This window comes from Littorina saxatilis, linkage group LG2, assembly GCF_037325665.1.
Source record: "Littorina saxatilis isolate snail1 linkage group LG2, US_GU_Lsax_2.0, whole genome shotgun sequence".
Classification (NCBI taxonomy): domain Eukaryota; kingdom Metazoa; phylum Mollusca; class Gastropoda; order Littorinimorpha; family Littorinidae; genus Littorina; species Littorina saxatilis.
In genome coordinates, this window is record NC_090246.1 from 79,951,650 (window position 1) to 79,968,487 (window position 16,838).

Consider the following 16,838-nt stretch of genomic DNA (forward strand, 5'->3'; position numbering starts at 1 on the left):
ATAATTATTATGATGTAAATTCCCATTATCAACACGGTACACGCGCTTGGCTTGTGGCGTTTCACAACGAGCACTGGTAGAGGGCAACACACCAATGACAGAGAAAACGTTATCACGTGCACAATTATGTGATGTCACAGATTAAAGAGAGTGACGTATGAAGATGTAAAACGATAAATGTGAAGCTACCTTCATTGTGCCATTACAATTTTTTGCAAGTCACCATGCAAATGTCAGGATCCACCCAAGCTTTCACGTCAAAAAAGTGCGTCTGGATGCCTCTTATACAGGAATGTGTGTGTGTGTGTGTGTGTGTGTGTGTGTGTGTGTGTGTGTGTGTGTGTGTGTGTGTGTGTGTGTGTGTGTGTGTGTGTGTGTGTGTGCTCTCTGGGAAATAAATCCCTCGCCGAACGTGGGGATCGAACCGACACCGATAGCGACAACTGGTTTTTATGCCAGCGCCGATACCGACTTAACTTTTAATTTTGCCCGCCCCTTGTAAAAGCCTGTCCCCTGTTTCTTACAGGCGAGAATAGGCGAGATTGGCGAGTGGGGCGAGGAAGTACCGTTTCTTGGGAACATCTCGCCGCGAGTGACGCTGGGCGACGCAAGCCGACGCAAGGTAGCTTTGGGCTTGCTCGCTTGGCGAGAAAACATGGCGGCCACGCAGCTGCCCATCCGATTGGCTGTCTATGGTTTTTTACCGACCAGTGCTGACGACCTTTTCGGAATCAAGCAATGGTGTTTAATTCTTGCGTAGCTAGCCGAAAGAATATCTCGCCTGAAAGAAACACGCGACACTGAGGACTGATATGTGGAGTTAAACATGTCGCGAGAAGAACAGTGTCATTAACATATTGATGACATAACCATCAAAGTAAGCTTACTTATTTTTAATGTCGAAAAAAACTTCCAACTTGAGCGAACAACGGAGTTACAGAGCCGCTGAGGAAAACAGAACCACAACAAAAACACAAACTGTAAATAATGTATGGGTTCTCTTGCTTGGTATTGCACGTCGTTGCGATTTTGAGGTTATCATAACAAAGGAAACACTTTGACCAGAATAAAAACAACAACAACAACAACAACATAATTCGGACGTGAAGCATTTGAGAACAGCGTAGAATGTTTGAACAACACATCATCAACAATGCCTTCAAGGAAATTTAGCTCAAATTCACCAGAATGCCCATTTTGCTACAACAATTTATTTCTGTACACACATACACACACACACACGCACGCACGTACGCATACACGCACACACACTACTCACACGCACGCACGCACTTACACACACACACACACACATGTAGATATTGAGTTTGAGAATGCTTTCCTCCTTAAATATGTGCAACAAAATACAACATACGACTGTTTCATAGCTGCAAGCTTGCCTAGTTATGAACACATGGTTACCTGAAGTACTAAAGTCAGGGACAGAATTGGTCAATCTTGTGGTCGTAAAACCAACGAGACTTTTGTTCATATTGGTGTTGGTCAGTTACGTACCATTAAAATCAAGTCTGTCTTTAAATACTCAACATTAAAGCCAAATACATCATTATTTAGATATGTTCTTCTTCTTCTTCTGCGTTCCAGAAATTCTGGTGACATGTGAGCTCGTTTGCCCATTTGAGTTCCCCACACTATACTCTGACAGCAGAGTCTGCTTCACTCCGCTTTTGTTGGGTAGGCATGCTGGGTATTTTCGTGTTTCCATAACCCACCGAACTCTGACATGGATTACAGGATCTTTTCCGTGCGCACTTGGTCTTGTGCTTGCGTGTACACACGAAGGGGGTTAAGTCACTAGCAGGTCTGCACATAAGTTGACCTGGGAGATCGGAAAAATCTCCACTCTTAACCCACCAGGCGGCAGCGACCGGGATTCGAACTCACGACCTCCCGATTAGGAGGCCGACGTCTTACCATCACGCCACTGCGCCCGTCGCATTTAGATATGTAACATTAATTAAAGCCAAAGCCATTACAGTTCACACGTGCAACGTGTTAAGTCTGACAGTGATTCAGTCTGACGTGCAGCGATACGATCAGACTCGGTCTGAACAGGTTGCAACATTGAAGCGAGAGATAGAACCGTTCAGATATGTGCGATGAAAGTCACAAGAAGTGTAGGTTAGTAGGTCATTACAACGTTGAGAAGAAAAATGGTTTCATACTCTTTGGTCAAATTTAAATCACGTTAAAATTTAAATCACATTAAAATTTGAATCACGTTCAGGCACAATGCTCGTATTTCACAATTACTCGTTCACCGAAAACACGCACAAACATATCCACAGCTATAGTAATAATAATAATAATAAAACATTCTTGTATAGCGCTGTTCACCGCCGAATGGCAGTCTCATGGCGCTTTACATTAGACATTAAAATTTAACATTTTACATATAATAGCAAGCAAGAGATTCTTAAGTCGAACCAAACAATCACAATTTAATAAGGGTAGCAATATACTATAACAAACATATTTTTGTTGCTGTAATGTAACTGAGGGCACGCTGAACAAAGCATTTCTTCACGAATAACAACTGTTTTGGTCCTCCTGTTCTGAACCAATCGCAGTTTGCAGTCGGCCTTCAACATCCAGCACAGAAGGCAGCGAGCTGAATGGGCGGTTTTGATGAGGTTATGCCCCCTCTTTCTTTCGGCTGGTAACTGGCGCCACCTTGCGGCAAGATCACACGAGAAAGGAAAAAACCTTGTATTGGTCCCAAATAGCATATATATATCGGTTTGGTAACAGTTCGTGTGTAAGTCGTGCATTTTATACGGTAAACAGACAATGGTCGGCTCTGGTGAGGTTATGCCCCTTCTTTCTTTCGGCTGGTAACTGGCGCCACCTCGCGGCAAGATCACAGGAGTTGTCTCGCATTATCACCCCAGAAGCGCTCATTACCTTTGGGCTCGGCTCTATCACGGCTCCCGCTCTTCCCTTTGGTCTTAGGCACGACTAATGACGACAATGTCCCTTCCTTGGACAGCTAGGAGGGAGGCATGAGCTGCTTGCTTTGCTGAGTTTGCTTTAGCAAAACAAAAGAGTGGGACAAAGACGCACAAGAAGCATATGAAGATTATTTTGCTTGGTTGTTGCTGAGCTTTCAACCAGGGCTGGGTACGAATGACGAAATTTTTCGACACGTCAAGCCGACTATGCGACAGAACAGTGAAAGTGGACGACAAGCTGTAAAGTCATGGCAGAAGACTCCCTTGCAGAAATAGGGACATGGAATTCACACCACGGTGACTTCCGTCTCCTAGCCGTGTACAGCCTCTTCGGTACTTGGCGGTCCCGTTGGACGGGCGACTGTATGAGCTGTAGCATCCCTTCATGTCAATGTCATCCCGGCCTGTTTCTAACACTACACGCCCAAAGCTAGGCCCGTTCTGCAGTACCCTGTATTCCTTCTTGCTGAGCGTGAGCGTGTCCGTCGATAACGTGGTTCTGTAGCATAGGTCAGTCCTTCACACATGTGTTTCTTGTATTCGAGCGGGGTTGTCCGTAATAGAAGATGACTGTTAAGCCATGCTTTATCCTTCTGTTTTTGTGCGTCCTCAATACCCACACATTGTCACATGACATGTATTCTAGTTCCATGCCGCTGGCTTTACCGCTTCCCATGCAAGGGGAAACTTTATCATTCCGTCTTATTCCTCGCTCTGCAGGGAGATATTTGTGATATGCACGCGTCTACGTTTCGGCGTGTCTCTGTTCGCCGAATAATTGTGTTCAATGCCTGTTTCGCTGTCGCACTCGATCACATTTCTCATTTGCTGACATTCAATCCGCCATCTTTGAAATGCTTGCAGAAAAGCAGATCGTTTTCCAAGCAAGAAAAGCGACCAGCGAGGGCGTTCGCGCTATGGGCAGGTCAGAATCGTTTCTTCAGCAGACAGTGCTGTTGTTTGTTGTTGGTCCGAAGCGTGTCTCTGTTCCAAAGAATGGCCATCATAGAGCTGCATCGAGACAGGTCGTAGGCTCACATAGAGGTCCCTCTTTAACAGTTGTTTGCTGCTATAACTAGGGCCCGACCTGACCTTTCACCAGACGCTCATACTAGTGTTGTTTTGTTCAAAAGCCGGATAGTAATTTGGTGAAGCCGATCTCGGGAAGTCCAGGGGCTGACCTCCCTGGAGCTGAATGGCGACAAGTTGAACAGGGAGGTCCCTAGTTCACTGCTCTTTGCTGCAACAACCAAGGCCAGACTTGACCTTTCAGCAGACGCTGTTGTTGGTGCGTAGCGTGTCCCTGTTCCAGGGGCTGGCGTCCCGCGAGCTGCAGCGCGACAGGTCGTACATGGAGGTCCGGCAGCGCGACTCGGAGTCGGCGTAGGAGGCGGTGACCACGTGCGTGGAGCGTGTCCAGGAGCGCGAGACGCGGCGCTCGGACTTGGTGCAGGCGGCGCACGAGCGGCCCGAGAAGGCCAGGTAGATCCAGGGGTTGGTGCAGCTGTTGAGCGACGCCAGCAGCGCGATGATGGTGAACACAGGGCCTGCAACACACGCACAATTCATAGTACAGTTTTGATTGGTGTTGCTATTGGTATCATATTGCTATGTGAGGGTTCTCTCATGGATCTTCACAGGCGAACGCGAGCGGCCTTACAGTACGGGGCCTACAACACACACACAGTGCATATTACAGTTTTATTGGCATTGATATTGGTATCATAATTATCGTCTTGTGAGGTTACCCTCATGGAAATTCGAGCTGCTTTCTCACTGGGGATAGCGTGCTACCGTGCAGTACGGCGCTACCCTTTTAACATTTAGTCAAGTTTTGACTAAATGTTTTAACGTTGACCGGGAACCGATATGAGGGTCTGGTGTATGTATGTATGTATGTATGTGTGTGTGTGTGTGTGTGTGTGTGTGTGTGTGTGTGTGTGTGTGTGTGTGTGTGTGTGTGTGTGTGTGTGTATGTATGTATGTATGTATGTACACTGAGCACAAAAAGTTAAGGATATTTTTTCCCAAGAACCACCCAGATAGCCAACGTACGTGTAGTACTTGTGATGGTTATTTCATTTTTTAATACAGATCTATGCAACCACCCAATTAAGTGCACCTATTCTCGGATATTGATAGTTTGAGCAAATCGCCAAGCTTAGCCAACTTTTCTGTGTTAAGCTTTCCCAACATGTGACTCGTAGTACAAGGTTTGTTTTGTGACGGAAATGGTGATGCATTGTGGGGCCTTGTCACACGTCAGCAAAAGTGGTATCTCCCTCAGCGACGATGACGTGGTTTCCAGCATTAAGCCGGTAGTGCTTAGACCCGGGCAAAGAGAATCGTTAAAGTGAGCGCCAGAAAAGGAGAAGGATTAACCGACAGCCAATAAGATCGCTCTTGTGTGAAGGAAGTGTTTCTCTATCTCCCCCCCCCCGCCTAACTCTCTCTCTCTCTTCTCTCCCCCCTCTCTAACTCTCTCTTCTCTCCCCCCTCTCTCTCTTCTCTCCCCTCTCTCTCTCTCTCTTCACCGGGCCCCCCTCTCTTTCTCTTAAAGAAATGTAGTAGGTCTGTAATCCTTCAGATATTTTGCATCCGCTCTCATGGCCAATTCCGCCTCTCGCCATTGATTGTGCAACTGGTCCTAAAGCCGGTCTCCAGTGATCTATTGACCACTTCTTTCTTCTTCTCGCTCGCTTCTTATTGACCACCGAACGTCTGGCCATTTAGCGCCAGAACTTGCCATCCACTGCACGTCACTAACAGTGATCTTTTGACCACTGAACGTCTGGCCATTTAGCGCCAGAACTTGCCATCGACTGCACGTCGCTAACTGCACCGCCTCGTTTAGCGCTATAATAAACCTCTTTGCTCAAATGGCAGTGCTAACGTCTGGGTCACACGTACGATAGTTGAAATTACCTGCCATCCTTTTCAATGCGCTCTACATTTCTTTATATGTGACCCTCCACCACGAAATGAGTCGCATGTCACCTCGCGCGGTTCTGCGATAGGCTCAATAATGACAATATAAGTCCGGGGAGTGTCTGGTAACAGTGTGAGGGTCACCTTAGTCACAGCCTTATAACTCAAACAGTTTTCGCTCTTTTCTAAAACGGTTTTCACCACTGGATAGAGCATAACAAACTCTTTAGGAAAATGTAAAAATATGAAAATCATGCAAAGGTGACATGCGACTCATTTCGTGGTGGAGGGTCACATATTTGGTTTTAAGTGACACTATTTTTGGTGTTTTTGTTGGGATCCGATGTTAATAGTAGAGTGTGTTTTCTTTCCATTTCTGTCTCTAATTTTCTCCTCTTCCTGTCTGTGTATACATGTTGTGTTTAATGCAGCACTTTTAAACCGTTGTTGATGTAGTTTTAAAACTAAAGTGTACTCTCGGTCTGTCTATGTCTCTTATTTTCGATCTTTTTTGTCTCTGCCTCTCACTCTTTGTCCCTTCTTTTCTCTCTCCCTCTCGCTCTCTCTATTTTGCTATACCTGTGTGTGTGTGTGTGTGTGTGTGTGTGTGTGTGTGTGTGTGTGTTTGTTTGTGTGTGTGTGTGCTTGAGTGTGTGTGTGTGTGCTTGAGTGTGTGTCCTCTCTCTCTCCCTCTCGCTCTCTCTATTTTGCTCTGCTTTTGTGTGTGTGTGTGTGTGTGTGTGTGTGTGTGTGTGTGTGTGTGTGTGTGTGTGTATGTGTGTGTATCTGTGTGTGTGTGTGTCCTCTCTCTCTCTCTCTCTCTCTCTCTCTCTCTCTCTCTCTCTCTCTCTCTCTCTCTGTGCTATCACATATCAAAACTTTTCTGTTCCAATGGACGAGTCAATGTCTTGGACTCACAGACGATAATTGGAATCACGCGCCATCCTTTTGCATGCGCTGTCGATTTCAAAATGTTGGTTTAAAGCGACACTATATTTTTTGTGTTAATGTTCTTTTTTTGGTCAGATGTCAGCACCAGAGTGTGCTCTCGTCCTGTCTCTGTCGTCTTGTTTCAATAAACCCCTTTGCTTTAATGGCCGAGTTAAGAGGTGGGCTACACACACGAAAATAAAAATTACATGCCATTTTTATCAAAGAAATAACTTCAGGGTCTATTGTGACCCCGAGAACACGATGGCTGGTTACTTGCTCAATGGGTGACTCATTTAAACTGAGATGAATATAAAAAGAATGTCCGTCAATGGATCCTGCAGCCTACGCACTTTTCAGATCTATGTGATGTAGAGATAATTTAGGTCAATGGATCGGACAAATAAAATTCAATGGACATTCCGGTCCCCTTCCCAACTAACCTCCATCCCCCCCCCCCTACCCCCATCATACTCACACATTCGCTATGCCCGATACCTCATTCAACGTCACCCACTGAAAGAAACATTAAAGGCACAGTTCTTCCTGTGAAAACTGTCCCGCGACTCCTTAACTCACATCTGCCCCGGTGTATACGGTACATGGAGTAAGACCATTCCTCCATTTGGACAGATACCAAACATTAACATCTTGAATGTTTCTTATATACAGTTGGACATTATTTTATGAGTTAATTTCGGAGATTAACGTTAGTGAATTTTAAGAAATTCTTTAAAACAAAAAAATCTGCGCAGAAAGCATGCAAGCTGCTGATTTATGTTTTGAGTCCGATTGGAGGGGGCGGTCTCATCTCGTGTAAAAGCCTGACCAGGTCTGAGATGGTGAGCCCAATCGTTTATACGGGAAGGAATGGACCTTTAACAAACACTTGGCTCGGTGAAAAGCTTGAAATGAGTTTGCCTCTCAGCGCCTGCAGATGGTTTCGTCTCATGGGCTCGGCTCAAACGCGGGAGAATTGTACGTGTATTGCGCCATTGTTGCGTCATGGGGGAAATTGGAAAAGAAATGGTTCCGATGACAGTCTGGTTTGGGTTTTGCCCAAAGGCAAGTCTACCCAATTGAACAGCGCACGACACTGCTCGAATGGAGGTTGTTCTCAGCCATGCAAGGGTATGCATAGTTTGTTGTTGTTGTTGCGAACAGGAAACACATCTGAGAAGATCACGATGGAGGTCAGAATATACCTGTTCTTAGACACGTAGAGACATCAGTATTTTAACCGGCTCAGGCTTGAAGGCATGTTCTGCTCTTCTTTCCATTTTGTCTACTTAAAGTTTAGTCTTACATCAGCTGTTGTATCGGTCTGTTGTAAATCCCGACACTGGACCTACGTTAAACAAATCCCTGCAGCTTGAATATGTGCGTGATATAAATTGCATAAAAAAACATAAAAAAAACCAAACAAAACCTGCGCTTAGAACTGTACCCACGGAATACGCGCGATATAAGCCTCATATTGATTGATTGATTGATAAACCTTTCTTTTTTCTCGCGCCAAAGCAGAAACGTTACATTGTGCACAGAAAGTGTCCAGACTGCTGATTTATGTTTTGTGTCCACTTGGAAGGACAGTCTCATCTCGTGTAAAAAAAAAAAAAAAAAAGAAAGAAATACCTATTTCTTGGATCACCACATAGCTTTTACGTCTGCTCTCTCCTCACCAGTGTCTACTCCCTTCTCTTCAACTTTACTGTATAACCATTATTTTCTCACCCGTGGTCACATGTAAACTCGTATAAGGCCTAAAAAAAAAATAGGTGTGGTTACGGTAACCCGACCTACCCTATTTTTAAGGGCCGATCCTATAACTTTTTATTACATTTGTCAAAAAAAAAAAAAAAAAAAAAACCGAGTGCAAAAAACGCAATGAAAGCGAAAGCGCCCGAGTCGCACACTTATTTCCCTGTCAAGTAGGTTTAATTTGTACACATTAGAAAGAAAAAAAAAGAAAAAAAAAAGTGATTGCCTACCTACCTACCCTATTTTTTTTGGCTATGTTACCGTAACCACACCTATTATTTTTTTGGCCTAACCATGTCAGTGCAACATGTGACAAATTAGACGAACCAGGACTGATTTTAGACGACCTCCGAAACGTCATTGTTTATTTTAGCGGTGATATCGGGACCCTTTCGGCAGCGAATAGCCACATGGGTTGAAGCGAAATGAAAAAGCCACCCGGGACCCTTTTTGTATTCCCATAAAAACTAAAAATTCCAAAAACAAATAGACTGCCAAAGTTAAAAAAATTCAGAATAAAAAATTGCAAGAAAGGTATGTTGTTAGAAATACCGACCCAGCCGTCTCAGGGCTCCCCCGCTTTTAATGTTTAGAGGGCCCAGGGACCCCCGAAGCGGAGTTTTAGAGGGTCCCAAGAGTCCCGGATCCCCAACGTCCCTGTGTACATAATTTATATAACGCATTGCGATCGCGAATAATATGATATGAAGTGGGTTTTTTTATCACCAGAATATTCAAGGAGGACACTTTAACTATACCTAGTTAAATGCAACACACACGCACACTTTCAACGTGACTTCTGGTCTTTCTTTTGTAATGTTAGCTGACGACTACAGTCTGAAAAGAGTACCTACGGGACGCACGACAATATAAATTTAGTGCATCCCGGGATCCCCTCCATTAATTTCTAGTACGGGATTTCTTTTTCAAGTGCGTATAGGACGCAGGGACGCGCACTTTGGGGAGCCGTGCACAGTAATTAGACCTTCTAGACCATAACAATTAACGAACAGAATTAAAAATGGTCACTTTGTTTTTAAATCACACGTTTTGCCATATCAAATAGTACTGAAAAACAAATTCTTAATTAGCGACGAAGTCGAAATGACGGCATTTCACTCGAAAGATTGCTTCAGATATTATTTTGGTAGCTGTAACCGTATAAAAAGAATGATAATGAGATTTCCGCCCATGGTACATTACAAATATGTTAATGGTGCTGACCCTGAAAGGCGATGGTCTGGTCCCACACGGTCAGCATGTTGACCACGAAGAATGGCGCCCAGCACAGCAGGTAGCACAAGACCACACTCAGGGTCAGCTTGACCGTCTTGACCTTGGACTTGGACACGCCCCGCTGGTGACCTCTCGGCTTGCTTAGTCCGCTCGACGTCAGGCAACGCAGCGACTGCGCATGCTCACCGGACATGTGACCGTTGGCCTCACTGGGGCGCGTGCGCAGAGAGGTGGAGTTGTTGTTCCCGGAACCGGAGCTGCTAGAAGGCCTGGGAAGACAAGACACGAACACTTTGTGTAGACCGTGGTCATAAAGAACGTTCTTTTCCCCGCTACCTCCCCTTCTCCCTCTCCCCTTGTAGTCAATCCTCATTGTCCGCTCAGGTCAAGGAGGCGGCCCCAAGAAAACAATCTATCCCTGGAGGAGATTCTCCGCAGAAAGCTCTTCCTCTCTGGCGCGCCTCTGTCTGTGACTCTCTCATTCGTTCTCTCTCTCTCTCTCCCTCCCTCCCTCCCTCAATGATCACTGTAACTAATCCTATATCTGTCGCTCACCTGACGGAGATTCTCAAGAGAAAGCTCTTGCTCTCCGGCGCGCCTCTGTCGGGAACATGCCCCTTATGGTTCACCACGAGGGTGTTAAACAACACTTATCATCTCCCTGTCCTCGTCTTTGACTCACCTGAATGAGATCCGCCAGAGAAAGCTCTTGCTCTCCGGCGCGCCTCTGTCGGGCCTGTTCCACGTGGCGGGCTGCTTGGAGTCCACGCTCAGCCAGACCACGTGACAGATGCGCGAGTAGCAGAAGGCGAGGAGCAGGAAGGGGAGGGCGTACACTGAGAGGAACAGCCACGTCACCCAGGCCTGCAGGCCCCAGGGCGGGTCGAACACGGCATAACACTCGTACCCACCCCCGCCCATCTAGGACAGGGACAGACAACGGCTGTCATTGGATGTGGCAATACAAATATTCAGTTCTGGACATCAATCAAATCAAATCAAATTGACAAAATTAACAAATCTGGGAAATGACATTGGTGGCGCATAAGACAAATGAAGAAATAGGTGCAATGGTTCCGACTAAAGAAAATTTAATATAACGTCTTTATTCATGTATACATTACTTTTCATATTCACTTTTACATTTGATATTCATGTTGACGTTTGACATCAATGTTGATTTTGAATGTCATGCTGATGTTTGAATTCCCTTTTGAATTTAGATATAACTGTTGACATTTGATGTCCATACTAACGTTTAAGATTCATGTTAATATGTGATATACGTGTTGACATTTGATATCAATTTCGACATTTAACTGTCGTGTTTTCCATGGCCTGAGACCGTGCATTATATTTAAAAGAACATGCTCATGCAAATGCTGATGAATAGCTTACGTTGTGCAGACTGAAGATAAAGATCTGTGGCACGGAGAAGACGAGCGACAGTCCCCAGGCCAGGAGGATCATGAGGTGGATGCGCTTGGGGGACAGCGTCTGGTTGGTCAGCGGGTGGCAGATAGACACGTAGCGGTCAACGGCCGCCATCACCAGCACGTAGGACGACGCGTACATCCCCACCACCGTCAGCTGCAAAACGACAGTTACAGTGTTAATCACCATGCTGTCAACTCTACCACAACGGCAGCACCCTACATCCCCACCACCGTCAAATGCAACAAAACAGCGACAGTGTTAGTCACTGTCCTCTGTTCCTTGTGTGACAGGGGAGGCTACCGCTCCTTTCACAGCAGACTCTGCACCCGAGTTGTTGGCCTTTAAAGTCAACACCCGTGGTTTGTGGAAATCTGTTTGTGATAGGGTGTGGTAGTTTCCGATTGTCTGTATGTTCATGGAAACCTTCGACGAAAATACAGTTTAACGACCTCTCTGCTTAGAGCAATTTGGGTCAAAGATATCAGAGCCGAAGCTCTACGATGTGTGCCTGGGTGAAGATGAGCAACAACAACAAAAAAAAAACAAAAAAAACAAAAAAAAACAACAAAAAAAAACCTTTTACTTTCCGTAATGGAAATGCTGGAAGAACAGGATTTAAAATCAATTCCTTGCAGGAGATACACGATTGTAGAGATTTATTCTTTCATTCCGAGGCAGAAATGCTTTTGTATTCAAGAAACGTGGAACGTTGCTATTCCGGAAGGGAATTGATTTGATTTGTTGGTACTTTAGAATAAAATTGTGAAAAGTGGCATCCGACTGATCATGGCAAAGGAGTGAGTGTCAGACCAAGGAGGGTCGTGGTGGAGAAGCCGAGGCACCCTCTACGTACTTGTGGATTCGGCGGCTAGTCAACTGGCGAAAAGCAAACCCGGTCCTCCCTAGGACCTATACTGGCCGGTTAAAAACATATGTACAGGGCTGCGACTTTATGTCGGTTTATTCATCAACGCCTTTATGGCACCCTCTGTCTACAGAGGCATGGGAAGGGGATCAGGTGAGGAGGCCAGAGATGTGTCTCTGTAACCCCCTCTGGGGTGGGGGTGAGAAAAAGAGGATAGGCTATTTACACTGTCATACACAGTCGTTCGCATACTCTCGCACAGCTACAAAGGCCACCCTCCTCCTCCCAAAAGAGACGGACGTCTCAGATATGGTAGGCAGAGGCTGGCTGTCTAATCTAATATATACACCTAAGGTGACACATGGAATATATGAATGTGGAAACCTTCGGGTTTGCATAACAGTTTTTATAGGGCTAAGAAATTAGCCCTAATATTTTCAAACCTGTTTGATTGCACTTCGCTTCCCGAGGTGATCGTTGTGTTTCGGCACACGGTTACATCTGGCGCTTGCGAGCAGGGATGGGACTCGGCATGATATGTTCAGATAATGGCATAATATGACCACTGAACATGTTCGTGCTGTTCCCATTCTGCGAACTTGGGATGGACAGTGGTCTCCCGGTTCAGAACTTCGGGACGAAGTTCATTTCAAACGGGGGCGATTGTGACAGGGGAGGCTACCGCTCCTTTCACAGCAGACTCTGCACCCGAGTTGTTGGCCTTTAAAGTCAACACCCGTGGTTTGTGGAAATCTGTTTGTGATAGGGTGTGGTAGTTTCCGATTGTCTGGATGTTCATGGAAACCTTCGGGTTTGCATAACAGTTTTTATAGGGCTAAGAAATTAGCCCTAATATTTTCAAACCTGTTTGATTGCACTTCGCTTCCCGAGGTGATCGTTGTGTTTCGGCACACGGTTACACTTGCCACTGCCAGCTGCAAAACATCTCCATGATACCGAAAGGGATAATGTCTATTAAAAATAACCTCACGACGCTTCCAAAGTTATGCCATAAGATTCTGCGTTTCAAATAATGCTACCACGCAGCAGGACGGTCTTCATTTTGCAAATGCAGGTGTTTTAAAAGCTTGATTAAATTTGGTAAATATGCAAAGAAAAAACCCACTCCTTGTAGGTTACTTCCACTGAGTTACTTCCATTGTTTGTGTACGTGATGAGGTTACTAGTTCGCGGCGTATTAGAGGGCGCTGGTCATGGTGCCACCAGGTGGCTACTACTTTCTGTTTCCAACGCCGGAGAGAAGCAGCGCCCTGAAGCACATTCACTCACTTTGATTTAAGGCTGGAGTCTACCCCTGAGAACAGGAAGTAGAATTAAAATAGGTCTTTCGCCCGACTGGCGTGTCTCAAATTGAAAAGATAGATAGCTTTGATAAAGAACTGATTGAAACCAGGTATTTAAGCTCGAAAATCAAATATTATTTTCTTTTTGAATTTAACTCATTTATTCAGTGGTGTGATTCCTGTGCAAAAGTTTGATACCCCATACTTGAGTTTCATACATTAACGCTTCCTTTTCGTCTTTTGATTTATTTTTTTACAATCCTTGAGCTTACATTAAAAATTATCTTTCAAAAATGTCATGTCATTTTAATTACTTTTTTGTCAGGCGCAGATTACACGCATGTTTTCTGTCAAAATGGGTAGGGGGTAAGGGTACAACACAGCACACGTTTCATACATTATCTTATAAATAAGCGTTTAACGCTCCCTTTCTCTTGATTTCTCTCTTTAACAATACATGATTTAACATAAAAAAAACTATCTTGTCCCTATCATGTCCCTTTTTATAACTTTTTTCTCAGGCGTAGACTTTTTGTCAAAATGGGTAGGGCCCAGGGTTAATGGCAGCACAACAGTTCAACATGTATCGCGTTTAGGAGCATTCGTATTGTATCTGTGGTTAAAGTAATATCCCTTTAATGTACATGTTTTGACAATTACAAAGCACATGACTCATTCCAGGTACAGTAAAAGAGTACGGAAGAAAATCCTAAAATCTGCTCCGCCAGAAGATGGCCCAAACCTGACGTCAATACGTACATATTTGATGAAGCGACAGAGGAAGTCGTCGCCGTAGAACTTGTTGGTGATGTCCATGATGAGTTGCGGCGTGGTGTTGAAGATGGCCACAAAGATGTCTGCCAGGGTCAGGTGGATGATGAACCACTGCATCCGGGACAGTTTCTGTCGGCGCAGGCGCAGTACGACCAGAACGAAGATGTTGCCGAAGAGAGCCAGATACAAGATGGTGCCTTGAATAGCGATCTCGATTTTCACAAGGTTCTCGTTCCGGTCCCAATAGCTGCCTGTGTCGCTTGCGTTGGCCGATATGTTCACTGATGTGTTGGACAGAGAAGCAGTGTTGGCTAGGGAAACACTGTTGAATAGAGAAACACTGTTTCCCAGGTAACGAAACGAGTCGTTGCGTTGATATGTTGTCTCCATAGTCACAGGGGAAGATTGAGACAATGCTTGTGCAGTCGTCAACGATTCCGGTCTTGACAAATTCATGTTACTATCCAGAGCGTCGAACATGATAGTCGTTGTCGAATTCATGATGACAGTGTGAAATTCACTGACGTTGAATCAATCCAAAACGTTTCACGTTTGCTCCGCTGTGCTTCCTCTCTTGTTCAAAAAAGCATGGTCGTGTTACACTGACAAGGATGTAAATCCACCGTGAAGAAGATGTGACTGTTTCTCAGTCAAAAGCATTACCAGAGAGGAAATTCATCTTGAACAATCCTACCACTGTAATGTATTTATATGCCACGGTGCTTTTTATTTTATTATTATTTCTTATTTTCGTTTGTTCACTAAACAGTCTTGCTTCTATTTTCAATTTTTTTTAACTCTACATCGAGTGTGTATGCACCACTATCCTTTTCTACGTAACAGTAATGTCTCGACTGTCTGCACCGGGGGAAGTTTTGCCTGTATGGGGAAATAGGACTGCGCACACCAGAGAATTAATTATGTTCCAAGTTCTTTGTTTCGATGAATGAATCAAAATGTAGTTATTCAATGGCGAGGCCCCACAGGGTTATACTCCTTTATCTGTTGACGTATGCTGTTTTTGTATCCTCCAGAAAATGCCTGAAACACACAAACCAAACATAATTTAATTACCGGCAGGAATGCGATGGGAAAATATCTAAACGATGACAGGATCAGAAAGTGAGGAAAGCCGTTTCTGCCAGGAGAACAAATTTGCACATAAAGGAAACATAATGTACAAAACGAACAAAAAAGTCAAACAGACTCGAACACAAAGGGCGTAATTTCGTTGAGAATGCGAGAGAGAGAGAGAGAGAGAGAGAGAGAGAGAGAGAGAGAGAGAGAGAGAGAGAGAGAGAGAGAGAGAGAGAGAGAGAGAGAGACAGAGACAGAGACAGAGACAGAGACAACAAGAGCAAGAACAGAGAGAGAGAGAGAGAGAGAGAGAGAGAGACAGAGAGAGAGACAGAGAGAGGGACAGAGACAGAGACAGAGAGACAGAGAGAGGGACAGAGACAGAGACAGAGAGAGACAGAGAGAGTCGAAGAGAGAAATTGAGAAACAGACATTGAGACACTAAGAAACACTGAGAGAGAGACAGAGACAAAGACAGCTATTGAGCCAGACAGAGAGATTCAGAGCCAGAAACAGTGAGAGAAATATTGAGAGACAGCAACAGACAGACACATTGAGAGACAGGCAGAGACAATCAGAGAGACATGGAGAGACGATCATTCACAATTTTAACAAAAGTTGAAAGTAGCTCATGAGGACTTTCAACAAACCATAAAGTTGGTAGTGGGTCAAGAGAGCAAGTGCATGGTTTTGATTGCAGAATGAGAGTTTTCAGTGAGTCAGCCGATACAGGATGAAAGCTGAGAGACAGACAGAGACAGTGAGAGTGCACAAAAAGAAAGAGCTGCGCAGAATTTTTGTGTGGTCTAAGTTTGAAGATGAGAAAGTTGTGCTAAACAAACCAATGCGAAGAAACCCTACGCCTTTTCTGGCCACACAAATGCAGTGGACACAAACAAACAACGCGGTGTTCGAAAAGTGCATAACCAGTCTGTGCATGGGTTTCTGTTTTTTTGCAGTGCGTAAAACAATCAGTGAACTACAAAACGACAAGGAAGAGATTGTATTGGGGAGAAAGAGAGAGAGAGAGAGAGAGAGAGAGAGAGAGAGAGAGAGAGAGAGAGAGAGAGAGAGAGAGAGAGAGAGAGAGAGAGAGAGAGAGATCATAATTCGAACATCCCACTGCTTCGGGCAGACATATTGCCGTGACATTATAAGATGTTTGATGGGTTGTTGACAGACCAGCTTTTTTGTCTGTCCGAGGGGGAGCATATCGTCTTTTGTTTCATATTTATTGACCAAGGCCGAAGGCCCCCCGAGGACCGACAAAAAAGCTGGTCTGTCAACAAACCATCAAACATCGTTTTTGTCATCATTTTGGTAGTGAGAAAACAAGTGCACAATCAACCCAGGGAGCCATGCTTTGAAACACGGGTCCCGTGCTGATAACCACACGGGTCCCGGTTTGATAACCACTGGCAATCAAAGATGGCGTGTGAAAGCAACTTTCTGTGTTTTTGAGTTCATTAAATGAGTTGGGATGAATATGTCAGGTTTGAGGATGCACATTTCTGTAGGTTCATCTCGGTATTCCACCCCTCGGCTTTCTGTTGT

General features: G+C 44.8%; 1 protein-coding gene across 1 annotated transcript; it reads right to left on the reverse strand.

The window, feature by feature from the left end:
- Nucleotides 1–414: 414 nt before the first annotated feature.
- On the reverse strand, nt 415–15,349 carry LOC138959844 (cephalotocin receptor 1-like). Its single transcript, XM_070331485.1, has 5 exons — nt 14,193–15,349; nt 11,226–11,417; nt 10,564–10,748; nt 9,816–10,087; nt 415–4,519 (listed from the first exon to the last, which is right to left on the reverse strand). The coding sequence occupies exons 1-5, from the start codon at nt 14,706–14,708 to the stop codon at nt 4,242–4,244; spliced, it is 1,443 nt and encodes a 480-aa protein (XP_070187586.1). The 5' UTR covers nt 14,709–15,349; the 3' UTR covers nt 415–4,241.
- Between the last annotated feature and the right edge of the window lie 1,489 nt (nt 15,350–16,838).